General features: G+C 42.3%; 4 protein-coding genes across 4 annotated transcripts in view; all 4 read right to left on the bottom strand.

Moving 5' to 3' along the window:
- Positions 1 to 373: 373 nt before the first annotated feature.
- LOC111981880 (ubiquitin-conjugating enzyme E2 N) lies at positions 374 to 3,962 on the bottom strand. Its single transcript, XM_024013372.2, has 4 exons — positions 3,850 to 3,962; positions 2,258 to 2,504; positions 2,025 to 2,165; positions 374 to 1,719 (listed from the first exon to the last, which is right to left on the bottom strand). The coding sequence occupies exons 1-4, from the start codon at positions 3,877 to 3,879 to the stop codon at positions 1,673 to 1,675; spliced, it is 465 nt and encodes a 154-aa protein (XP_023869140.1). The 5' UTR covers positions 3,880 to 3,962; the 3' UTR covers positions 374 to 1,672.
- A 125-nt stretch (positions 3,963 to 4,087) lies between these two features.
- Positions 4,088 to 8,413, bottom strand: mrpl42 (mitochondrial ribosomal protein L42). Its single transcript, XM_024013383.2, has 5 exons — positions 8,284 to 8,413; positions 7,988 to 8,045; positions 7,800 to 7,884; positions 7,361 to 7,524; positions 4,088 to 4,591 (listed from the first exon to the last, which is right to left on the bottom strand). The coding sequence occupies exons 1-5, from the start codon at positions 8,369 to 8,371 to the stop codon at positions 4,546 to 4,548; spliced, it is 441 nt and encodes a 146-aa protein (XP_023869151.1). The 5' UTR covers positions 8,372 to 8,413; the 3' UTR covers positions 4,088 to 4,545.
- A 3,109-nt stretch (positions 8,414 to 11,522) lies between these two features.
- Positions 11,523 to 17,253, bottom strand: pwp1 (PWP1 homolog, endonuclein). The gene is made up of 15 exons (XM_024013274.2): positions 17,019 to 17,253; positions 16,559 to 16,617; positions 16,069 to 16,250; positions 15,822 to 15,907; positions 15,090 to 15,186; positions 14,511 to 14,618; positions 14,206 to 14,336; positions 14,031 to 14,098; positions 13,774 to 13,870; positions 13,558 to 13,619; positions 13,307 to 13,418; positions 13,105 to 13,195; positions 12,829 to 12,950; positions 12,584 to 12,689; positions 11,523 to 12,075 (listed from the first exon to the last, which is right to left on the bottom strand). The coding sequence occupies exons 1-15, from the start codon at positions 17,082 to 17,084 to the stop codon at positions 11,978 to 11,980; spliced, it is 1,485 nt and encodes a 494-aa protein (XP_023869042.1). The 5' UTR covers positions 17,085 to 17,253; the 3' UTR covers positions 11,523 to 11,977.
- Positions 17,254 to 22,281: 5,028 nt separating this feature from the next.
- The window catches only part of ano6 (anoctamin 6), a 20,462-nt gene continuing 16,105 nt past the window's right edge, over positions 22,282 to 26,638 (bottom strand). Inside the window, exons 17-20 of the mRNA XM_024013165.2 lie at positions 25,371 to 25,576; positions 24,929 to 25,134; positions 24,738 to 24,843; positions 22,282 to 24,591 (exon numbers count right to left, since the gene is read on the bottom strand). Of these exons, the coding sequence (XP_023868933.1) occupies positions 24,376 to 24,591; positions 24,738 to 24,843; positions 24,929 to 25,134; positions 25,371 to 25,576 (734 nt within the window). The 3' untranslated portion in view covers positions 22,282 to 24,375. The remainder of the gene's footprint in view (positions 24,592 to 24,737; positions 24,844 to 24,928; positions 25,135 to 25,370; positions 25,577 to 26,638) is intronic.

Raw genomic sequence — 26,638 nt, 5'->3', positions numbered from 1 at the left:
TGACAAAAAGGGAAGGAATAATTTTAGGGGAAATGTAACAAATTAAAATGCATTAAGCTGTAATTTATGGTGATTTACAATGTTAAGGGGTGTTACCTATTAACTAAGTTTTGGTAAAAAAAAAAAAAACATTTGAAATTGCTGGTCAAAAAGCCATTATTTTCATGGAACGACCCCCACTGAGTGGCTCACTGTTGCCATATAAACAAAGACTGGCCAATAAAACCATTGTGACATACTGGCCCCTAAAGACAAGCATGGCCCTGACATACAGGTACCCATCTACTCAGACAGAGCAAGTGTGTCAATAAACAAAACAAGTGTGTCGTGTCCCCTCCCCAGATACACAACAGCACAGACACATTCACAGGAGTCTTACTCAACTTGTTTTATTTACAGGAGCCACGTATGCAAATGCATTGGTTTTTCCCCCCATATAATTTCAGACACCGGTAATACACAATTCTCTTTGCCTTTTTCACATGAAGAGTGGACTAACCAGAGACATGGAAGCCATTCTCAATCTAAAGGCCAGACGCTTGGATGACGAATCATTGATATTTAATTCCAAATCCGTTAGAAAAAGATAACAAATAAATTAGAACATTCTGACTTTCTCCCCTCTTTCAGGATATTGGTTGAACTAAACGTGGATACACTTGCAGTAGAGAATTGTGGAAAAGACAAGGGTGAGGACAGAGTATGGGAAAAGCAATGAAACACCACCTACCAGAATATGTAGGTACAGTGCTAGCAAGAAAGAGATCAAACAAAATGGCATAACAAAAATATTTTTACTACAACATTACATTTACAGAAAAGCAGTACAAAAGCAACACAAGCCTGTGAGGATCTCAGCAATGAAGTGACGATGATAGTGTTTCGTGCCTCGTTGTTTCATGTCAAAATTGGGTGTCCATTTCCCCCCCATCAACACCCCAAAAGTGATAATTCTCAATATCAATACGGATTAAACTTGTTAGAACAGTCATGTTCTGAGCTTGGTTAAGTACATGCTTTTAATGAAATATCATAGGAGCGGGAAAAAAAGAGACATTCGGAAAAAAATATATAATAATAAAAATCGACATGAAAAGAACGCCATTCTCCCCAGAAGGGCGTCGTAACAGACACCCTCACCTCCCTAATCTGAGCTTCTGCCAAGGACTTGCAAACACAGGGCTTCCGAACCAACAACTTCAACTGTCTGAGGGAAACAAAGGTTACGATAAATTCAACAAGAGGCTAGGCGGCATAACCTCAAGTGGACATTTTTCAAATGGGTGGGTATTTGGTGTCACAAACTCCCCCAGTTTATTGATCTTTGACTAAACTGACCCATTGTATGACTGTGGGTCCAGGGCGATTTCCTATGTTTGTAACCCCTCGGTGGTGTGCCGAGACTTGTCGTTCACCCCCCCCCCCGGAGAAACAGAAAGCTGTGGTTGGGCATCAGCCTCTGTCCATGCATTCGAGCAGTGAGCCAGGACAAAGACAAAACACATTGCTATGTGCCATAAAATCAGAGGGCTGCAGTAGTTTCGTAAATATATTCTTTACCATTTTTTTTGCTTGCTTTTATCTTGTTTTTTGTCTAAGACTGTGTCCTTTAAATGCAAATAAAGGAGATCATCTTAGGTTGTGATAACATCCAGTGCCCGTCTGTTTTCTTCTATACCTCAATGCTGTTTCCCGCGTAAAGCCTGGTCCATGTCCGAGCTGCAAGGTGCACAGAGAGGGGGTTCATTAACTACAAGTATTAGCATTCTTCTTGAAGGAATGTCTTGTTATCCCTGAATTGATTTGACCTGCAGTGGCACTTTAGGAGGCTGAAGTGAAGAGCACTACAAGAGCAGTAAGTAATTGGTTCCTTCTCACAATCACTGCCTCTGTTTAAAACCAGGCTTTGTTCACATTCAGAGATAGGTACTCTTGATCAGAGGATGCAAAATAATTTAAATGCCAAGGGGTGAGAATTTAAACTGGGTTCACCTCAAATATGACACGTGCGCGCGCTGTCTCACCTGTCTCAATGGCTTGGGCTTCGTTGGATTTCCACTGCTCTGCAACATCGTTTGCAAGTGGGTCATCAGGGTTAGGAGCGCTTAATAATGCTTGGATTGATAGCAGCACTGTGCGGATCTGCAAAGCTGGGGACCACTTATCTGTGAGAGAAAAAGAAAACGGTGGAGGAAGGAGTCATACTTTGAGTCAGGTCATGACTGTGACTAATGATAACTGAATCTGGATAACTCACCTTTCAAGATGTCAAGGCATATCCTACCCAGCTTGTCCACATTGGGATGGTAGATTTTGGTCATGAATCGCACTTTGGGAGCTGCCATGGGATATTCTTCTGGCAGAAAGAGTTCAAGTTTAAAGGTGCCTCCTTCGAAAGGGGAGTCCTGGGGCCCTGAAATCACCACATGGAAGTAGCGTGCATTCGCCTCATCAGGCTCTGCCTTTATTCCAGGAACGGGTTCGGCCAGCAAACGCTGAGTCTCCTGAACACAGACAGAGATACAGATCGAGACATGCAGGTAGATAGACAAACACATGCAAACAGAAACATGTCATGTTCATGTTTGAAGTGAACCCAGTTTAAATTGTCTCAAGCAGAATGCGACACACATGTAGCGAGACCGATAAGCACCAACAACCAGATGTCAGGTCAGGGTCAATAGTTACCAAGGTTTTGGACAACTATGTTGAGGTGCAAGGACAGCCATCCATACATTCAAGGTCAGGTTTGACATTCTGTTTCTGAACTTTTTGGGGGCAAAGAACATCCACTCTGTCTTGTCTCTTTCAAGAGCACAAAATGGTCACTCACCCAGTGTTTTAGATCCTCAGCTAGGAGCTCATAGGATACATTCTATTGCAGTTAAATTAAAGGTGAAATAAAAACATATATAATAATTACATGCCTGGATGTGAACTAGCTGCAAAGTCTGTTTTTTGGGAATTATGTCTGAGGCCTAGTGAGAACCAACATGTAACATCTTCATGGTATGTCTGTCATTCTGATGGAAATACATTTATTAACAATAACTTTCAAATAGAACTCTGATAGCCCCATGTAAACTATAACACCCACTGTAAATGTTTGTCTTATCCGTTTTTTATTCAACAACTAGGCAAGTCAGTAAGTTAGGCTAGTTGAGTAGGCTGATAATTGAATGTTTCTGTCAAACATTTGTTTTTGCAGCCACCTAGTATATGTATGACAAACTATTGTCCCATGTCGCTTCATTCATTTCTGACACAGAACTCCTGCAAGACCAACAAGATCTCCTGATCCTGCTCATTGGGCCTAGACACCGTTTGAGAGAAATACCTGCACTGCCACCGGTTCCTATACTACAGCCAAGTTAGCTTTGCTACCCAAAGCACTTTCATACACAGTAAACCAAGCAAATAAATGTGAGTTTATAATACATACTCTGGAGTCCAGTAGTACAGCAAGTTCTACCAATATCTAACTAGCTAAATCTGCTAGCTGTATGTACGTTGCTAATGTTAGCTAGCAGTGCCAGTCGAGTGTCACTGTTCAGATCGCTAACTTGAGACCATAGCAAGGTTAATTCAATACATGTACACTAAGAAACGAATTAATTTCAAAACAAATAGGAAATTAAGCAGACTTGGGCCATATTCAGCAGGAAGGATAATACATTTGACCAAACATTCCTGACTTGGGGCTGAGCCTGACATACAGTACCTAGCTAACGGAAGTAGTTAGCTAACAAATACATGGCAATGCACGTGCAGTCATATTTTTCTTCGCAAATCAAAGGGGACCGAACTACGGCTTGGGAACCATTTATCGCATGTGGTTTTTGAAATTACCTTTATAATCCTGCGGGGTAGTCCTGCCATCTTGTTTTACTGTATACAGTATTTTTTGTATGTTCACTCCTTCGTCGCCGACAAACACGTCTTCCGGTGAATGGTGTTGGCCTCTGACGGGATTGTGAATGCTGGGAAATGTATTTTGGTCAACGACCAAGCGTAAACATATTTCAATTAAACGAACTTCATGTTCCAGTAGTGGGTGCTTTCGAAATCTTAGAGAAAATACTAGAAATATGAACGTACTCTTTATTGTAATTTCTTTGAATCACAAAAACTTGAAAGACATGTACTGAATTGAAATGGTCGTAAAAATGGACAGTTATAACAATCAATGTAATATTGTTCTGCACCGTAGGAGCCAAAGTTTGAGTCCCAGTTGCAGCTTTGTCTTTCTCCCGTTACACTGGTCCCCTTTGCAGTGCTCTCCTTCTTCCACAATAACATGCAGATACCCTAACCATGTCCCAGAAGTTCATGAAATACAAGGTATTCAGCAAATAGGGAAAATATATATTTCACTGACAGTTTTGGTAATCTGCTTCAAAACATAAGTGCACAACTTCAGATTTGTTAATTTTATTTTACAGCACAAATAATTACACCAAAAAACAGTTCGGGATTTGGGGGGTGAGCCAAGCTAATAATTATGTAAGGTATCAATGATTCTGAAGGTAAGAAACTCCTTAACAACTATCTGTCTTTTGGGGGATCTCTCTTTCTGCGTCGTGTATGGTACCTAAGAAAAAAAGGAACAAAAGTTAAAATGTTCAATATACAGTGGATTCAGAAAGTAAGTACAGCCTTATTCTAAAATTGATTAAGCTGTATTCTCTCGAATCTACACACAATACCCCATAATGACAAAGCAAAAACAGGTTTTTAGAAATTAAAAAAATCTGAAATATTACTTACATAAGTATTCAGACCCTTTACTGAGTACTTTGTTGAAGCACCTTTGGCAGCGATTATAGCCTCGAGTCTACTTAAATATGACGCTACAAGCTTGGCACACCTGTATTTGGGGGATTTCTCCCATTCTTCTCTGCAGATCCTCTCAAGCTCTGTCAGGTTGGATAGGGAGTGTCGCTGCAAAGCGATGTTCAGGTCTCTCCAGAGATGTTCGGTCGGGTTCAAGTCCGGGCTCTGGCTGGCCACTCAAGGACATTCAGAGACTTGTCCCGATGCCACTCCTGCATGGTCTTGGCCGTGTGCTTAAGGTTGTTGTCCTGTTGGAAGGTGAACCTTCACCCCTGTCTGAGGTCCCGAGTGCTCTGGAGCAGGTTTTCATCAAGGATCTCTCTGTACTTTGCTCCGTTCATCTTTCCCTCAATCATGACTAGTCTCCCAGTCCCTGCCGCTTAAAAACATCTACACAGTATGAACCTGCCACCGCCATGCGTCACCGTAGGCATGGTGCGAGGTTTCCTCTAGACGTGACGCTTGCCATTCAGTCCAAAGAGTTCAATCTTGGTTTCATCAGACCAGAGAATCTTGTTTATCATGGCCTAAGAATCCTTTAGGTGCCTTTTGGCAAACTCCAAGCAGACTGTCATGTGCATTTTACTGAGGAGTGGCTTCCGTCTGGCCACCACCATAAAGCCCTGATTGGTGGAGTACTGCCAAGATGGTTGTCCTTCTGAAAGGTTCTCCTTCTCCAGAGTAACTCTGGAGCTCTGGCAGAGTGACCATTGGGTTCTTGGTCACCTCCCTAACTAAGGCCCTTCTCCCCCAATTGCTCAGTTTGCCCGAGCGACCAGCTCTAGGAAGAGTCTTGGTGGTTCCAAACTTCTTCCATTTAAGAATGATGGAGGCCACTGTGTTCTTGGGGACCTTCAATTCTGCAGAAATGTTTAGGTACCCTTCCCCAGATCTGTGCCTCAACAGAATCCTGTCTCGAAGCTCTACGGACAATTCCTTCAACCTCATGGCTTGGTTTTTGCTCTGACATGCACTGTCAACTGTGGGACCTTATATAGACAGGTGTGTTCCTTTCCAAATCATGTCCCATCAATTAAATTTACCCCAGGTGGACTCCAATCAAGCAGTAATAACATCAAGGATGATCAATGTAAACAGAATGCACCTGAGCTCAATTTCTAGTCTCATAGCAATGGGTCTTATTTACATAAGGTTTCTGTTTTTAATAAAAATGCCAACATTTCTAAAAACCTGTTCTCGCTTTGTCATTATGGGGTATTGTGTGTAGATGGATAAAATGTATTTTCCCCCCTCAATTTTAGAATAAGGCTGTAATGTAACAAAATGTGGAAAAGGGGAAGGGGTCTGAATACTTGCAAATGTACTGTATAGGTGATTTTAAAAAGGACTGAGTGAGGATTGTACCCGCATTCATGCAAGTTTCTCACTCAATACATTAATTTACAAATTAGCAACATAAGGTACATTTTGGATACTTAAAAGGCCCAATGCAAACATTATCTCAATATCAAATCATTTCTGGGTAACAATTAAGTACCTTACTGAGAATTTTCAATCAAAATGGTCAAAAACAAACAAAAATAGCTTCTTAGCAAGAGCAATTTCTCAAGCAAGAATTTTGCTAGCACTGTCTGATTGGGGAGGGGAAAACGGAAGCCTCGTTATTGGCAGAGACGTTTGGAACTCTTTCATATTGGTCTATTAACTAATTTACCACCTGGTGATGTCACCAAGCAGGCCAAAACAGGCTGAAATTTCAGACGACCTTTTCAAAAAGCTCTCTTACACCAAAAGAGCATTATCATTTTGACAGCATTCTTCCAACCTTAGCATGGAAATATATATAAAACACAGGAAATTACATTTTTTAATTTTTTAAAATTTTATCCCATTTTCTCCCCAATTTTCGTGGTATCCAATCGCTAGTAATTACTATCTTGTCTCATCGCTACAACTCCCGTACGGGCTCGGGAGAGACGAAGGTCGAAAGCCATGCGTCCTCCGAAGCACAACCCAACCAAGCCGCACTGCTCCTTAACACAGCGCGCCTCCAACCCGGAAGCCAGCCGCACCAATGTGTCGGAGTAAACACCGTGTACCTGGACCCCTTGGTTAGCGCGCACTGCGCCCGGCCCGCCACAGGAGTCGCTGGAGTGCGATGAGACAAGGATATCCCTACCGGCCAAACCCTCCCTAACCCGGACGACGCTATGCCAATTGTGCGTCGCCCCACGGACCTCCCGGTCGTGGCCGGCTGCGACAGAGCCTGGGCGCGAACCCAGAGACTCTGGTGGCGCAGCTAGCACTGCGATGCAGTGCTAGCTGCGCCACCCGGGAGGCCAGGAAATTACATTTTGGACTGCACTGGGACTTTAATACTAAAGGAAGTGCCATGTAAGTTCAGTACCAATATTTAATATGGAACGGGTGTGGCTTCTATCTATTGCCCTGCTTTGAGCAATCAACAACATAATTTTCCCCTTCTGAGCATCTCTTTATAATTTAGACAGTGCCCAGTTAGTACTGACTATCACTAAAGTGATTCAATCATAGAAGGTGTACTTACTGTCCCACTGGGTACCAGCGGTGCTTGGTGGTGTGAAACATTTTGCTGAGCTCCTCGATGGTGGGGGCCTGTTTGTTCTGCAGCACCTCCCTGCCGAGGTGGGCCTTCAGCACCTGGTCATGTGTCTCTGCCGGATTGGTCAGGGGGTCTGGCCGTAGAATGGGCTAGTGTCACAAATACACAAGAAAGCCCAAAACAATCAAGGACCATTTATGCTGTTTTTCAACCAAATCGCAGTGCTTATTTAGCCATTTAATAGCCACCATGATGAGAAAAGGGGCATATTGTTGGCAGGGAAATCTCGGCCTCCCACAGACATGATTTTACAGATCAACCAGCAGGGCTTATTGTGTTTCCAAATGCAGTATTTAAGTTGTTTCCTTTTCCTCATCAGCTCTGTAAACGTCAGTATCGGCAAATCCAAGTTCTAATTTATTACCTGGGTAAGTTCATAAGGAACATCCTGAGAGGGATGGTAGCACACTATGGTCTTCCCATCAGATGTCACACCAATTTCCACCTTACTGCAATGAAAATGACAAGAAATTAACAAAGTCATCGCAATACACACAGTAACAAAATTATGATTTACTGTAACTAAGGCTACGTAGCAAGCTATCTACTTACCAATCATCATCAATGGAAGGTCCACGGATAGTTGACTTGTGAAGGACAGGCACAACGCCTGTTGTGGATACATTGGTTTACATAAATCAAAAGGTACAGTATGATGTGATTAATAACTGCCAAGCTACAGTCACAAGATTGCTAGCCAGCTGGGTTCTCTGCCTCAGAAATGCTTGCTAATATATGTGCGCTAACATTAACTAGATAGTTAGTTGACAAAATCCTTTCAACACTTGAGATTGTGTTCACAAAACGCGTTCCTTAATCTTGCAAGTTTTACAATAGACAGTACTCACCTGTGCAGTGTTTCAGTTGAGTAACAGTTGTAAACCTTGTAAATAAACAACTCAACCTATTTAAATGACCTGTAGTAGCCATGCTCATAAAAAATGTTGTTTTTGTGTTACATGGAAATATTTCCGTGTATGTACTACAAGGAAATAATTCCGTGTAGATACGTAAACCCTACATGTTTGTTCCGCTGTACAAACCTTTATGAACAAATCCTTTTTCTTTAGTAAAGCCAAAGTAAAAATACAAAAATCAAACAACTGGGACAGTTTAACTGTCAAATGTATTTGGGGAAAAAGTATTTATCATATTTGTATAAATGCATTATGACATCATAAATATAATTTTAGAATTGGAATAGAGTAAACTGCGAAAGAATGGGATTTGAACATTTAGCTAATTCGTTAACATGAAACTCAAGTTGCAGCATTGCTCTTAACCTCCATATAATGGCAACTGAACATCGAAGGGTTACCGATGTGACCTCATACTGGAACCATCTCAGTACTCCACAGTTCCACCGCCAATGGAGGAGGGGAAGGCAAAGGTATCAGTGAAACTTCAGCCAGAGGTTTTTAACCCATTCACCCTGTCTCCTCTGCCAGAACAGARGATCCGTGATGTTCTTGTTGACTGGGTGCGAAACAAACCACTCCTTTCACCCGCTGCAGCCAGAGGAATGGTCATCACTGGCGTAACCCATGAGGTTGCATACTGTTACAGACTGGAAACATTTACAGAGCACAGGTCTGTGTGCTTAAGATTTGAACCGCAATGCAAAACTTCCAAAGCACCAGTGTCTCCAAAATCAGCAGGGGAAGTACAGGAGCCACAACCCTGGAAGGTGCCTGTGACCCCTGCCAAGATGTTCCACAACCAGGTGTTAAATTACAGGCTGATTCACACAAACCGAGTGACTGGGTGCTCTTACTGCCAGGAGCAGAAGTGGGTTATGTGCAAGGCCTGCTGTGCCTCTACTAGGGTGCGCTGCCCTGTGTGCCATGGGCGAGGCAGGGGCACCAAAAAGCCCTGTAGAGAGTGCAAGGGTGAGAAGATGGTGCCCTGCATGTCCTGCATGTCCCTGGGCCGGGTTTGCTGTGAGATGTGCGTGGGAAATGGTCAGCTGTGCTACTTCAAAGAGCTGCAGGTGTACTACCGCTGTCATCTCGACAGGTACCTGCTAGGTGTCCCAGGCGGCATCCCAGAGGAGAGGATTTCTCATGCCATAGGGGAGATCCTCCACAATGGCTTGGGCCAAAAGGTGGCCCCATTAGTACCTTCTCTGTGGATGGTGCAGTCGTCCCACTCCAGCTGCCCCCAGTGCCGCATCATTCAACAGAGACATCTGCTGAGGGCAGTGCCAGTGACTCGAGTCCAGTATCGCTGGAGGGATACTTCTGGAAGTGTGTTTATTTTTGGAGTAGACCACTCCATCTACTGGCCAGYCTACCCAGAGAGGAGGATCCATCTCTGTTGCCCCTGGTTATAGAACTGGTAATGCTCAAATCCCAGATAAAAGCTTCCTCAAACACATTCGTATGATAACAAAAAGATTGTCATCCTTTCCTTTTCAAATATCAGATTTACTACAGTACCAGTCAAAAGTTTGTACACACCTACTCATTCAAGGGTTTTTCTTTATTTTTAATATTTTCTACATTGTAGAATAATAGTGAAGACATCACAATTATGAAATAAAACATATGGAATCATGTAGTAACCAAAAAAAGTGGTAAACAAATCAAAATATGTTATATATTTTAGATTCTTCAAAATAGCCACCCTTTGCCTTGACAGCTTTGCACACTCTTGGCATTCGCTCAACCAGCTTCACCTGGAATGCTTTTCCAACAGTCTTGAAGGAGTTCCCACATATGCTGAGCACTTGTTTGCTGCTTTTCCTTCACTCTGCGGTCCAACTCATCCCAAACGATCTCAGCTGGGTCGAGGTCATTTGATTGTGGAGGGCAGGTCATCTGATGCAGCACTCCATCACTCTCCTTCTTGGTCAAATAGCCCTTACACAGCCTGGAGGTGTGTTGAGTCATTGTCCTGTTGAAAAACAAATGATAGTCACACTAAGCGCAAACCAGATGGGATGGTGTATCGTTGCAGAATGCTTTGGTAGCCATACTGGTTAAGTGTACCTTGAATTCTAAATAAATCAGACAATGTCACCAGCAAAGCACCCCCACACATTCTCCTCCATGCTTCACGGTAGGAACCACACATGCAGAGATCATCCGTTCACCTACTCTGCGTCTCAAAGACGAGGCGGTTCGAACCAAAAATCTCATATTTGGACCAGGGGACAGATTTCCACTGGTCTAATATCCATTGCTCGTGTTTCTTGGTCCAAGCAAGTCTCTTGTTCTAATTGGTGTCCTTTAGTAGTGGTTTCCTTGCAGCAATTCGACCATGAAGGCCTGATTCGCAGTCTCCTCTGAACAGTTGATGTTGAGATGTGTCTGTTACTTAAACTCGGTTAAGCATTTATTTGGACTGCAATTACTGAGGTGCAGTTAACTCTAATGAACTTATCCTCTGCAGCAGAGGTAACTCTGGGTCCTACTTTCCTGTGGCTGTCCTCATGAGAGCCAGTTTCATCATAGCGCTTGATGGTTCTTGCGACTGCACTTGAAAAAACGTCCACATTGACTGACCTTCATGTCTTAAAGGAATGGACTGTCATTTTTCTTTGCTTATTTGAGCTCTTCTTGCCATAATATGAACTTGATATTTTACCATATAGGGCCATCTTCTTTACACTCCTACCTTGTCACAACACAACTAATTGGCTCAAATGCAGTAAGGAAATAAATTCCACAATAACTTTTAACAAGGCACACCTGTTAATTGAAATATATTCCAGGTGACTACCTCATGAAGCTGGTTGAGAATACCAAGAGTGTACAAAGCTGTTAAGGCAAAGGGTGCCTACTTTGAAGAATCTAAAATACAAAATAGATTTTGATTTGTTTAACACTTTTTTGGTTACCACATGATTCCATATGTGCTTTTTCATAGTTTTGATGTCTTCACTATTATTCTACAATGTAGAAAATAGTAAAAACAAAGAAAACCCTGGAATGAGTAGGTGTGTCAACTTTTGACTGGTACTGTAAATGTTTCAGAAGTTGGTCAAATCCTTATTTCTTTACAATTTTTCCTTGATGGGCCTTTCAGTAAATGTTTGAGTAGGTATTTCAGTTTTCACACATTTCACTTTGAACCAATGCAGGAATGTCACTGACACAATATATAGTTTATTCTGGGGAGAAAAAAAAAATAACCTCAGGATTTCAGGCCAAGATCAGCAAATTCCTACACAAATAATCATTGATGACACTAAACCAGATACCTGTGCCTTCACAATCACATTTCAATAGTTATTCCATTGATTGCTAGTCAAAAACAAATATCTATTGAATTATTTAGACATACATTCAGATAAATATTGACCTTCCTTGTTGCAAAGACATTTTAGCTCACAAAAACAAATATTTATGTTGTGCTTAATTATTAGGAGATCTGTTTTAGAAGAAAAGTTTGAAGAGAGAAAGTCCATCCACAGTTCTGGCAATGTTCTTGAAGTGCCTTCTTGGCCTCGGGTTGACAGAAAGTCTTTGGCTATGTGGATCTCTCTGTGTGAGTCCAAGGTGTCGCTCTGTTGATTGGAAGTTGGTCCAGAGTGGCTCATTATGAAAGCTCCATATCTGCTGTGGAGGAAGTGCTGCTGGATGCCTCAGGCGCTGTGGTTGCCACCAACCGCTCCCGATTGCCAAACAACTCAGCGACTGGAGACAGCACATACATGGATGGCACACAAAGTCAGTGAACATACTCGGTCACGTACACACAAAACACACCATGTTGATAACCATCAGCTACTGATCTAACACCTCAGTGYCCAAGCGGACACACAGATATACAAACCCATGACTCTACTACCAAGCAGGAGAGATGATAGCTATATAAACTTAACAGTCAAAGCCCATAATAAATAGATGTTCAATACAGAGGGAGAGATACTATCCCTCTTTATTGAACAGGTAGTTTTTCGTAGCCACTGTGCTTCTACATCTGCATTGCTCGCTGTTTGGGGTTTTAGCTGGGTTTCTTTGTGACATCTGCTAATGTAAAAAGTGCTTTATAAAATACATTTGGTTGATTGATTAAAAAAGTGTAAAGGCTAGTTGCCATATTCTAAATATATATATTTTTTTCTGGAACAAAAAGAAAATACATGATAGACTCAGCTCCTTGTCAGGCCTAGAGCAGAAGGTAATAACATTGAAACTGTACCTGCTGCCACATCACTTATGTCCCAAACCCGCAGGCCATCCCTCTGTCCTCCAAATGCATATACAAAGGGCATGTCAGGACAGCACGCTGCACAGAACAGCACCCCCTATCAACAGAAAGGGAYCATTTRACCGCAACAGCCACATATARAGCACACATCCAAACATTCGCTGTTAGACAGAAACYRGATGGAMCTTATTGCAATGACATGGCAATGATTACAGCGACAGAGAAACCATCMTTACCATTTTCATGTCCCGGGTGTGAACTAGATTGGGCTTGTTCCCCAAGATGTCCCAAATCTTGACGTGTTTGTCTGCTGACGAGGTGACCAAGCATCCCCGGATCTGGCTGCTAAGGTCRAAGCCTACAGGGCCAGAGACAACTGACTTCAATTCTGTTCCCCTGACCTTGAATGCCATGTTTGTGTACCAGTACTCATCCAGTATTTTAACTTCTGAATATGAATGGGTAGGGGCTAGAGGAAGTAGGGGCAGAAATTGGCCTCTGACCACACCCACCTGACACCTCTCCGTCATGTGCCCTTAGCGTAAACACRGGCTTGTCCGAGCGTGCGTCCAGACAGTAAACAAAGCCGTCCTCTGTGCTCGCCTAAAACACKGCCAAACATCAGTGAGAGTGGAAACAGGAAAGTGCACCGAGCATTTTCCATGTGAAAGTTAGCCAATATGCTATGTGAGAGGTGGCAAGAGGGCAGCTTACCAGGAAGTTGCAGGGCGAGAAGTGGTTCCAGGCGACCCTTTCCACCTGCCCGCTAAACCTCCAAGTGCGATGGCTGCTGTCCGGGCTGCGGCAGTCATACAGGATTGCCGACCTGGCCAGAGGAAGAAAACGCAGGTTAAGACTTGTTAATTTTGTACATTCACAATCCCAACCTCCTATATACAGGAGAAGACATTTAAAAAATATATATATATATTTTAGGGGTTGTAATAGATTAAGATTGGACATACTTATCGTATGATCCTGATATCAGGGTCTGAGCTTCAAAGGGGTGGAACATCAACGTCTGAACCTAAAAGGGACTTGACTTTAATGTTTGAGATCAACATTACAAGTAAGCAGYCGAGGCTACATCCAAAATCAATTTCACATTGTATTTTTATTATTTATTTAGAGTAGCCCCATTATGGGAAGTAAAACCGGCTGTAATGACTGGATACACGTACCTTGTCAGTGTGTCTGCGCAGTGTTGTGGCCGGCTTTCCCTGTGCCAGATCCCACAGGATCACTGTTTCGTCGGCTGACCCACTAGCCAAGACGTTGCTGTGGAAAAGAGAAGCAAKACACAGAAACTCAGAGTAAAAATGGAGGGTAGGTTAGTGACAACGTAAGTGACATTGTGATTGTGTGGTTACACTGACATGAGTGGAAAGGTTTGGGGCTAGGGGTGAGGGATAACGGGTACAACTCCAATATGACTCACCGGACCAGTTTGTTCCAGGATAAGTCCAGTACAGCGTCTGTATGACCTTCCACTGGCTCTGCTGCAGCCTAAAAATTCAAYTTGCATGTTAGGATACGGGCCATAGTGAGGAGACACCAACACCATAAACATAACAGTAGAAACTACCACATCCAAGTCCTTGTGGGAAYATGACCTTTTTGCTTTTCTTTTTCTTCTTGGAGGCCTTCTTGCTCCCCAGGGTGAAGGCAGGCTCTAGGCAYTCCACCACATCCAGGTCCCACACGTCGATCTGCGGTGTCATGTTGCCTACAGCCGCATAATTGCCTGTACAAACAGATGAGATTAATGTGAAGTCAAAAAAATGTATGTTATACAATAAGAAAACACTGAATTTAATGTCCATTTCGCAGAGTCGGGTTGAGATAAACTGCTGTTTGAGCTTAACTCAAAGTCAAATCTGAGAATCCATTCAACACTATAAAAAGTGAATTCACTCACCTGTGCCTTCTGGACTAGGGTCAAAGTTAAGCCACTCCACACACAGTGGATAGGCTGACAGGAGTATGTCATGGTGAACATAGAGGGATTCCTCCCCGGAGTTGTATACTGTGCAGAGGCAAATAAATACATTAATTAAAACCTTTGTTTTTACACTGGCATGTACACAGAGTATACCAAACATTAGGAAAACATTCCTAATATTGAGTTGCAAACACAGCAGCATTGCAGTTCTTGACACAAACCATTGCGCCTGGCACCTGCTACCATACCCCGTACAAAGGCATTTCAATATTTTGTCTTGCCCATTCAACCTCTGATTGGTAGATATACACAATCCATGTCCCAAGGTTTAAAAATCCTTCTTTAACCCGTCTCCTCCATCTACACTGATTGAAGTGGATTTGACGTCAGATGAAAGCTATGATCGCTTGTTTGACAGTCTATGTCATGGAAAGAGCATGTTTTGTACACTCACTATGTCTACACTGATACTATTTGATGCTGTGAAGCAAGAGTTTGTGTAAATCTAAGCTGAGAGTCAAATTGCCAGTTAGAACAACAGTTTCTGTAACTCACCGTGAATCTCCAGGTTGCAGCAGTCCTTCTCTGCTCTGCCTGAAATGATGAGGTTATCATTGGGTTTGATTTGAAAGTCCTCTCGCTCATACTGGTCCTGGAGACACAAAGAAAAGATAACAACTAAGTCTGAATGACACAGAATTACCAGAAATGAAGAGCTGGGACGATAAACCAAAAATTATCGATACGACCACTTATCGCAGGCATTTTGCTGTTATCGTTCATTATGATAAGTAGCCTAAACAAGAGAAATGTGAAGTTTGAAATGAAATAAGTTTGTTTAACGGGACAATTGATGGCTACAACAATCAAACTAGTAGTAGTTGTTTTAAGGATGATAAAATACTGTAGTGCACATTATAAACTTATTGTTTCTATTTATCGGTATCGCAACAATTAGGTCATTTATCGCAATATGGATTTTTTAGATGGCAGGTAGCCTAGCAGTTAGAGGGTTGGGCCAGTAACCGAAAGGTCGCTGGATCGAATACCCGAGCAGACATGGTGAAAAATCTATCGATGGCCCTTAAGCAAGACACTTGACCCCAATTTGCTTCAGGGGCGCCGTACTACTATGGCTGACCCTGTAAAACAACACATTTCACTGCACCTATCCGGTGTGTGACAAAATATATTTTATGTGATATGTATGGCATGCACTACTAGTTGGTCCCAAACCAGACTGGTGAGATGTTTCATCACTCTGAACTGGCACAGCCCTGGACTCACTGTGTCTTTGATGGTAATGTGAGGATCCTCCTCATTGGTGCTGAACACTGTGAGGCCGGCAAGGCTGTCACCAAGGTTGGCAGTCACTGTGCCAGAAAAAAAGAGATGAACAGTAAGAGAGTTCTTTGGGGGAAAAAAACAAACAGTGATTAATACAGTCCTCTTGGCATATTAACAAACAGATAGAGATAACCCATGAATTTAAGATCAGACATAATCTGAGAGCAGATGCAGAAACTATATTTACCCGAGTCTTCCTCGTCATATCTATCCAAACCATACTCTGCTAGTTCATCAGCTTCCTCCCTTCCTGCTTCATTTTCATCTTGCTCTGGCTCTTGTCCCTGAACAGCTTCTGCCTCGTCACTCTGTTCCTGCCCGCTGGCCATGCCTTCATCATCCTCCTCCTCCTCTTCACCTACGCGTTCACTGAGCAAACACAAATACATTAATTGCTAATCCTAAAAATGTATAATGTTGGGGTCAATTCCATTTTGAACTCATTTGATGAAAACCCCACCCCCCCATTGAGGAAACTATTTCTTAGTCACTTCGCTGGTCCAGAAATAATAAGTATTTCAAATATTTAGGTACACATTTCAATTCAATTCCTATATTGACTGGGTTTAAATAGCAGTTTTGGTCTCATAGTCCCACTCAGGTCAGTGTTCTTTTCTGAAGCCCTCCAAACAAACAAAAGTTATATGTCAAGTAAGTCACCCAAAAACTCCACCAACCCCAATTGTTCTTTTGCCTCTGCTATAATGCGTTGCAATTCTTCTTTGCTCAACTCCACCTGTAACAAAATGTGGCAGCAGGTTAAAACAGACGTTACCTAGCTGTTGCCATTAATTTTATTTGCATGAATTATGCTGTTTATTAACTATAAATTCTGTAATTTCTATAGAACGTATTAGCGAGCTTGCTAGCTGGGGTGTATTCATTAATTTGATTCCGTTGCAAAACGTTTTGAAAACATTTTGCAACTGAAACCGTTTACTCCAAACTTAAAACGTTTTGCAACGAAAACGAGTTTCTATTTGCCAAATTATGGTAGGTCTCTCCCCGTTTCGTTCCGTTTGCTTCAGTTAGGTTCCTAGAGTAAATGGTAAACGGTTTCGCAACGGAATCCGACTAATGAAAACACCACAGATGTATTTTCTGTCTTTTAGACAATTTAGCTAGCTAGATTCTTACCTTATCTGGTGTTTCCTTCGAAACGCCTCGCTTTACCCATCCAACACAAGTGATTTGAGAACTCATTATTGACAACGTACTAGTTTCCTAGTAATGCACACGAAATTCAATGTAATGTTCAACTCTAAAGTGTACAAAAACAGTTCGTAAAGATCCAGAAGTTACATAAAAATGGCACACATTGACATGTGAGTTGAGTACTACTTTGTCTAGACAGGCAGTGTCGCAGACTGATGACGTTCGAGGGGGGGAGGGGTGGGGGGGTCTTCTTCTTCTTTGAGTTTTTAGTGCCGGATCGTAACCAACGAACAGGTACATACACCCGCACTGGAGTGTGAGGCAGGTCACGACCTGTCTATACCACTATATCCAAATCAAACAATTTTGGTCACATTCAAGTGTTTATAAAACGTTATTGCGGGTGTAGCGAAATGCTTGTGTTTCTAGCTTCGACAGTGCAGTAATATCTAACAATTTCACAACATATACCCAATACACACAAATCTAGTAAAGGAATGGAATAAAGAATATATAAATATATGGACGAGTAATTTCAGAGCAACATAGACTTAGATACAGTAGAATAGTATAGAATACAGTATATACATATGAGATGAGTAATGCAAGATATGTAAACATTATAAAAATGACTAGTACAATTTGGGTTATGTGCCTTCCTCAAGGGCACATCAACAGACTAACCTTATCAGTTTCGGGAGTCAAATTAGCAACCTTTCAGTCACTGGCCTAACGCTCTAACCGCTAGGCATGGTGCCGGAGGGAATGGCTGCCGTTTTATGGGCTCCTAACCAACCGTGCTATTTTGTTTGTTTTTTCGCATTGTTTGTAACTTATTGTGTACATAATGTTGCTGATACCATATCTTATGAACGAAAAGAGCTTCTGGACATCAGAACAGCAATTACTCACCTCGAACTGGACAAAGAATTTTTCTTTAATGAGTCGGACGAGAGGGATTTACTCCAGACAACTGACAAGGCCCTCATCCCCGCCATTCGGAGATATTGCGGAAGGAGGTCGTGGTGCCTTGTAAGGATCCGGCGACGAATGGCTGATCTGCCTTTACCATCGGTACTATTAGCCAACGTACAGTCATTGGATAATAAAATAGACAAACTACAAGCACATATATCCTACCAACGGGACATTGAAAACTGTAATATCTTATGTTTCACCGAGTCATTGGTGAATGACGACATGAATAACATACAGCTGGTGGGTTATACATTGTATCGGCAAGATAGAACCAGCCTCTGGTAAGACAAGGGGTAGCGGTCTATGTATATTTGTAAACAATAGCTGGTGCACGATAACTAAGGAAGTCTCAAGGTTTTGCTCGCCTGAGTATCTCATGATAAGCTGTAGACCACACAATCAACCAAGAGAGTTTTCATCTAAATTCTTCGTAGCTGTCTATTTACCACCACAAACCGATGCTGGCACTTAGACTGCACTCAATAAGCTGTATACGGCCATAAGCAAACAGGAAAATGCACATCTAGAGGCGGCACTCCTAGTGGCCGGGGACTTTAATGCAGGGAAACTTAAATCCATTTTACCTAATTTCTACCAGCATGTTAAATGTGCAACCAGAGGGAAAAAAACTCTAGACCACCTTTACTCCACACACAGAGACGCGTACAAAGCTCTCCCTCGCCCTCCATTTGGCAAATCTGACCATAATTCTATCCTCCTGATTCCTGCTTACAAGCAAAAACTAACGCAGGAATCACCAGTGACTCGGTCAATAAAAAGGTGTTCAGATGAAGCAGATGCTAAACTACAGGACTGTTTTGTTAGCACAGACTGGAATATGTTCCAGGATTCTTCCGATGGCATTGAGGAGTACGATACATCAGTCACTGGCTCCATCAATAAGTGTATCGATGATGTCGTACCCACAGTGACTGTACGTACATACCCCTACAAGAAACAATGGATTACAGGCAACATCCACATTGAGCTAAAGGGTAGAGCTGCCACTTTCAAGGAGCAGAACTCTAACCCGGAAGCTTAATGGAAATCCTGCTATGCCCTCAGACTAACCATCAAACAGGCAAAGTGTCAATACAGGACTAAGATTGAATCGTACTACACCGGCTCCGACGCTCGTTGGATGTGGCAGGGCTTGCAAACTATTACAGACTACAAAGGGAAGCACAGCCACGAGCTGCCCAGTGACACAAGCCTACCAGACAAGCTAAATTACTTCTATGCACGCTTTGAGGCAAGAAACACTGAAACATGCATGAGAGCATCAGCTGTTCCAGATGACTGCGTGATCACGCTCTCCGTAGCCAATGTGAGTAAGACCTTTAAACTAGTCAACATTCACAAGGCCGCAGGACCAGATGGATTACCAGGACGTGTACTCCGAGCATGCACTGACCAACTGGCAAGTGTCTTCACTGACATTTTTAACCTCTCCCTGTCGGAGTTTGTAATACCAACATGTTTCAAGCAGACCACCATAGTCCCTGTGCCCAAGGACAATAAGGTAACCTGCCTAAATGATTACCGACCCGTAGCACTCACGTCTGTAGCCATGAAGTGCTTTGAAAGGCTGGTCATGGCTCATATCAACACCATTATCCCAGAAACCCTAGACCCACTCCAATTTGCATACCGCCCCAACAGATCCACAGATGATGCAATCTCTATTGCACTCCACACTGCCCTGTCACACCTGGACAAAAGGAACACCTATGTGAGAATGCTATTCCATTGACTACAGCTCAGCGTTCAACACCTAGTGCCCTCTAAGCTCATCACTAAGCTAAGGACCTGGACTAAACACCTCCTCTGCAACTGGATCTGGACATTCCTGACGGCGCGCCCCCCAGGTGGTAAGGTAAGGTAACAACACATCCACCACTCTGATTCCTCAACACTGGGGGCCCTCAGGGGCTGTGTGCTCAGGGCCCCTCCTGTCACGCCCTGTTCACTCATGACTGCATGGCCAGGCACGACTCCAACACCATCATTAGTTTGCCGATGACACAACTGTGGTAGGCCTGATTACTGACAACGACACCGACAGCTTATAGGGAGGAGGTCAGAGGCCTGGCCGTGTGGTGCCAGGACAACAACCTCTCCCTCAACGTGATCAAGACAAGAAGATGATCATGGACTACAGGAAAAGGCGGGCCGGACAGGCCCCCATTAACATAGACGGGCTGTAGTGTCCACATCACTAACACACCCTATCATGTCAAACACACCAAGACAGTCGTGAAGAGAGGGACACGACTAAAATTTTCCCCATCAGGAGACTGAAAAGATTTGGCATGGGTCCTCATAATCTCAAAAAGTTCTTACAGCTGCACCATCGAGAACATGCCTGACCGGTTGCATCACTTGCCTGAGTATGGCAACTGCTAGGCCTCTGACTGCAAGGCACTACAGAGGGTAGTGTGTTACTGGCCCAGTTACATCATGGGGCCAACTTCCTTCCATCCAGGACCTCTATATTATCAGGCGGTGTCAGAGAAGGCCACTAAAAATTGTCAAGACTCCAGACACCTAGTCATAGACTGTGTTCTCTCTGCTACCGCACGGGAAAGCGATTACCGGGAGCACCAATTCTAGGTCGAAAAGGCTTCTAATTCAGCTCTTGCTACCCCCCAACGCCATTAGACTTCTGAACAGCAAATCAAATGGCTTCCCAGGCTATTTGCATTGCCCCCCCCCCCCCCCTTTTACACTGCTGCTACTCTCTGTTTTATTTATCTATTGGATCAGTCACTTTAATAACTCTACCTACATGTACATATTACCTCGACTAACCCGTGCCCACGCACATTGACTCTGTACCGGTACCTCTTGTATATAGCCTCGCTATTGTTATTTTACTGCTGCTCTTATTTGTTACTTTTATTTCTTATTTTTTGCTTATCAATTTTTTTTACTTAACAGGTATTTTTCTTAAAACTGCATTGTTGGTTAAGGGCTTGTAAGTAAGCATTTCACTGTAAGGTCTACTACACCTGTTGTATTCTGCGCATGTGACAAATCAAATTTGATTTGTGTTCCATTTATTAAATTGGGCAATGATTTCAAGCTAGTGAAATCAATATCCTCTTAATAACTAACCCTGAACAAAACCACAAAACTGTACTCTTTCAGTCAGATTTAAATGTCTATTCAGATCCCTACACAGGCTCGGGACCCCGGGAGGGGGTAACCTCTTTATTCAGCATTCCCTGTAACATTTCTGCTGTAAATCCTGGAGATTCAGAAATATATTTGCCGCCTTCACAATGACGTCTAACTTCTTACATGTTTTATGAGTTTGACTAGTGCAATGTATCACTTGCGCTATAAACGCAACAAAGTCCATCTCCTTCTCTGTCGAGATCCTTCTCCTGCATGGCATTCACTGCAGACTGTCGGACATCCGCTACCATCTCATCTCTACTCAGTCCTTCACACCGGGGTGTTCAATCATTTGCCTGAACAAAATACTGTGTTGATTACTACCAGAGAGGAAGAGGCGAAGCGAGATGTTTTACTCCGCCCAAAATCTGTCCATGAAAAAAATCCCACGATGTGAGGAATTTTGTCATTGTCATCGAATTTGCTCAACAAAAAATGTAATTGCTAATTTTCTACTTGAGGCTTATTTGATCTAATAAAAGTGTCATAAGGTTAGGTTGTTACGAATGCAACGATATAATTGGACACACGTGACATTTCGGCAACTTTGACAAAAAAAAACGTTATATCAGAGGTTATTTTTAATTTAACCAGGCAAGTCAGTTAATTAAGAACAAATTCTTATTTACAATGACGGCCTACCCRGGACAAACCATAACCAGGATGACACTGGGCCAATTGTACACCGCTCTATGGGACTCCCAATCACGGCCGGTTGTGATACAGCCTGGAATCAAACCAGGGTCTGTAGTGACGCCTCTAGCACTGAGATGCAGTGCCTTAGACTGCTGCGCCACTCAGGAGCCCTGTTGCCACAGAGATAGATAGAGGACTCATCATGGATATAAACTGTTTTAGCCTTGGACATTGCCATTGAGGGCTTCCACCATTTTAAAGTTGTCAACTGGGTGGGGATTCCTATGAGTTAGGAGAAATCAGCCAAAGAAGAAAATGAACTACTTTAAAATGCAGTCAGACGCTATAATGGCACAGATGTGCCATTATAGCATCATTACACATGTGCAGTTTTTTGGAAGATGAGCTGTATCTGACCTGAACTTTGAAATGACGACCAACACAATCACAGTTCTATATAAAATACAAAGAATTTAGATTTTATTTGGCATAACATACAAATTACAATACACTTGACAAAATACTTGAAAGACAAATATTGTACACAGGGGCAGATTGTTAGTTCATATATACCTTTGGTTTAAAAAAAATCACAATATAATACAGCAACATATATTGAGAGGTTGTATAAGAGGTTAGTCTATGGTGATAGACTTCTATCAAAATGCTTAAAATCAAATACATATGTCAAAAATGTTACTGTAAATACTTGAGGTGACCATGAGTTTGTATGGAAGCCCGTACCCGCCACCAAAAAATAAAATCTGACTAAGAGTTATAAGATAGTAAGTCATAATTATGAGATAGTAAGTCGTTATTATGAGATATGTTCAGGCGATCTGTATCATATAAATCCAATGTACACTTTGCATCAGGCCCTCAACTTAAGATAACCTTATGCATATCCTAGTCAATCACACATTGTGTGTGTGTAAGAAAGAGAGATTGTGGTGATATTGTTCAATATTAACGTATTGAAGAGTTTTGTTGATGTGAGTTGGTGCCTGTTTGATGACATCTGGTTGACATCAGATTTAATTAATATGTACAAAACATTAGGAACACCTTCCTAATATTGAGTTGCACTCCCTTTTGCCCTCAGAACAGCCTCAACTTGTTGGGTCATGGACTCTACAAGGTGTCGAAAGCGTTCCACAGTGATGCTGGCCCATGTTGACTTCAATGCTTTCCACAGTTGTGTCAAGTTGGCTGGATGTCCTTTGGGTGATGCACCATTCTTGATACACACAGGAAACTGTTGAGCGTAAAACACCTTGTAGCGTTGAAGTTCTTGACACTCTCAAACCAATGTATCTGGCACTTACTACCATACCCCATTCAAAGGCACTTAAATCTTTTGTCTTTCCCATTCACCCTCTGAATGGCACACATACAGAATCCATGACTCAATAAAAATCATTTTTAACCCGTCTCTTCCCCTTCATCTACACTGATTTAAGTGGGTTTTACAAGTAAGATCAATAAGGAATCAGCTTTCACCTGGATTCACCTGGTCATGGAAATATGTTTCGTACACTCAGTGTAAAGCCACTGATTATTCAATACTGTAACTTAGAAATGAGTAATGGTCTTACCCAATCAGAACCCAAAATACAAGCTTGGTTTACTCTATTGTGTGTAAATAATGTAATTGTAAACAACACAGTATAGCTTCAAAACATGGTTAAAAATATAATTTGTATCTCATGGATGGTCAGTCCTTGCATCCATATGTGAGTCCTGTGTCTATGTATTTGAGATTGGTTACATTTCTCCTGCCCCATTCCTCAGCTGTGGTGGGAGAAGCTTTGTTATTGTGTGAATCCCAGATTGACCCTTTAAAAAGGGTCGACCTGCAGGACTATTCAATGTCCATGATCCAGACATTCTATCTCATAACTCGTAGTCAGATATATTTTCCTGGGTGGCGGGAACGAGCTTCCATACTTGATGGCTTGCCTGGTTAATGCAATTTGAGCTTTTGGAATTATTCCTGACTAAATCAAGCACACCTTGAGTATTAGAAATGTTTGGATAGGCCTAGGCCACAAATTGTATACAAATCTGTATGCTTTGTTTAAAGAAGAAAAGTATTGTTGTCATTCATAGTCTTCCATATGGCATTGAATCCTAATTTTAACATTACAAAACACATTAAATGTAACAGTGTATACATGTGCTGTATGTAACACCCAGGCACTGTTATGTTCCTCCCAGAAGTGTCTAAGTTAAGACCTCCAAAAAATGTAATCATTGTAACAATACAAAACACATTAAATGTAACAGTGTACATGTAACAATCATTGACATAAAAGTGCTAAATATGCAATAGATCCAGAGATCTGAGCAACAGAGCTGAGCTTCATGGCTGGTTTGGTTGGTCGTAGTCCCCACCAAGCTATTATGCTACTAATAATATTAATTAATATTAATTAAAGCTATTAAAGCATGTATTGAATACATCTTTAGCTGCTCAACAATACTTGGAAATATTGTAGGTCCTGACAAAGGCAGGACTCTCTCTTCTCTGAAAAAGTTTCAGAGATTAAAAGTAAAGGTCCATAATCTCCTCCTCCTTATCCTCATTTTGTTTAAGTATCTTATCACCGAAAGGCTTTAAGCGTTTGGTCACCAGTTTGAGGTTGGTCTCGTGAAGGATGACCTGGCTCAAGTACTTCTCTCGTTTGATCTGTTCCCTCACTGTGTAAGGCACGTCCGGGATCACGTAGGACAGAACGAACTTGGTCAGGTATACAATGTGCTGAGGGGACAATGGTATAAGGGTCGGAAGGAGGGAAAACATTATTAGGATTTCTTGAAAGGCTAGAAAATGTCCATCTGGCATTAGACTACACTGTAGAAAGAAAAATCAGGTCAAAGCAACATTTCAGAGAAATTTCTACTCACCTCTACAACTATTATGAAAGCCATCTTGGCAGCTATCACATGCCAGTAGTATATACTGTATTCATATTGTCTGTGGTGTCCTGGTGGATATCTGAAATCTCGATATCTAAAGTATGACAGAGAGACTGCATGAACTATTTCAATGTCTAACACGATTTCATTTAAACCCATCTCATATACATTCACATTACCTGCAGGTGGTGCTGTTATTGAACCAGTAAGGTGTTTGCAAGGGCCGGCTCTTGTTGGAGAAGTCCTGGATGTCGAACACAGAGAGCGTGTTGTTGATGTAGCCCTGCATGGTGTGACTGGAATGGTCTCCATAGGGATACACAGAGAAAGACCAGTAGTAAACCAATCGTGGGATCATGTCTGATGTGAAGGCAATGATCATGGCCTGGCAGAGATACAAGGAAGTGGAGGAGACAGTGCACTTTAAACTGGTGCTCATCATAATAGATTAATTATAATCTAAGAATGTCACTACATCAGCATGGTAACAATAAAATTATATGACTGACATCCAGTGATGGGATTATGCAATGGAAAATAAACCAAGATAAATACATCATCTTAAAAAATATATGTATGTTTCATAATACTTCATAATCCAATGGAGGAGCCATCACTCACATTTGATGCCACAGCCAAGATGGCGACACCTTGGAGAATGGGTTGCCACGCCCCGATGTCTTGGGCCTTCTCTGGAACCATGCGGCGGAACTGGGTGATGATCTTCCAGGCGTCCACCCGGATCTCAAAGAGGTTATTGACCAGAGCCAGGACAGGAGCCAGGGGGAAGGAGGCCACGAACAGAGTCACAAAACCAAACTGAATCACTGTAGGAAAAAGCCATGCAGAGACACAAAGCCAAATTTGATCACTGCAGAAAAAAAGCATTTCCATCAATAGATCTGGGAACCTGATAGTATGATAGTAGCTGATAGGCTAGCTAGGGGGGAACCTGGTACTATGATAGTAGCTGATAGTATTAGGTTGCCCCTAGCTAGCCTATCAGCTACTATCATAGTACCAGGTTCCCCCCTAGCTAGCCTATCAGTACTAACTATCATAGTATCAGGTTCCCCTCTAGCTAGCCTATCAGCTAATATCATAGTATTAGGTTGCCCCTAGCTAGCCTATGATATTAGCTGATAGGCTAGCTAGAGGGGAACCTGATACTATGATAGTTAGTACTGATAGGCTAGCTAGGGGGAACCTGATACTATGATATTAGTGGATAGGCTAGCTAGGGGGGAACCTGGATACTATGATATTAGGGGATAGGCTAGCTAGGGGGGAACCTGAATACTATGAAGTTAGTATTGATAGCTAGCTAGGGGGAACCTGATACTATGATATTAGTGGATAGGCTAGCTAGGGGGGGAACTGATACTATGATAGTTAGTACTTGATAAGGCTAGCTAGGGGGAACCTGATACTATGATATTAGTGGATAGGCTAGGCTAGGGGGGAACCTGATACTATGATAGTTAGTAGTTGATAGGCTAGCTGGGAACCTGATACTATGATATTAGCTGATAGGCTAGCTAGGGGGGAACCTGAAATATGATAGTTTAGTAAGTTGATAGGCTAGCTATGGGGGAAACCTGGTACTAGGAATAGTAGCTGATAGGCTAGCTAGGGGCAACCTGAATACTGGTGATAGTAGCTAGGGGGGCATTTGCACCATATAGCTTATGTCCATCACAACCTTCTAGATTAAGTAAGTGCCTTGGGGATACGGGGCTATAGGTGGGTTTCTGGACAGAAAATCAAAGAAATAGCAGGATATCAGCTTAAAAAAACTTCCCGAGCATACGCATATAGCTACCACCATATTGTGTCTACACCTATCCAATCCTCATCAGATCTACAGAGGTGCCAGGGGATAGGGCTAA

This window comes from Salvelinus sp. IW2-2015, linkage group LG3, assembly GCF_002910315.2.
Source record: "Salvelinus sp. IW2-2015 linkage group LG3, ASM291031v2, whole genome shotgun sequence".
In the NCBI taxonomy this organism is placed as follows: domain Eukaryota; kingdom Metazoa; phylum Chordata; class Actinopteri; order Salmoniformes; family Salmonidae; genus Salvelinus; species Salvelinus sp. IW2-2015.
The sequence above is the reverse complement of the archived record's forward strand: the minus strand, read 5'-3'. Positions and strand labels throughout refer to the sequence as shown.

Coding starts and splice junctions, on each gene's coding strand:
- LOC111981880 (XM_024013372.2), bottom strand. CDS start 3,879: ATGGCAGGACTACCCCGCAGGATTATAAAG. Junction 2,166..2,257: donor ATGCCTTGACATCTTGAAAG/GTGAGTTATCCA, acceptor TTTCTCTCACAG/ATAAGTGGTCCCCAGCTTTG. Junction 1,720..2,024: donor AGCCCAAGCCATTGAGACAG/GTGAGACAGCGC, acceptor TGCACCTTGCAG/CTCGGACATGGACCAGGCTT.
- mrpl42 (XM_024013383.2), bottom strand. CDS start 8,371: ATGAGCATGGCTACTACAGGTCATTTAAATAGGTTGAGTTGTTTATTT. Junction 7,885..7,987: donor CCTTCCATTGATGATGATTG/GTAAGTAGATAG, acceptor TTTTCATTGCAG/TAAGGTGGAAATTGGTGTGA. Junction 7,525..7,799: donor TTCCTTATGAACTTACCCAG/GTAATAAATTAG, acceptor TTGTGACACTAG/CCCATTCTACGGCCAGACCC.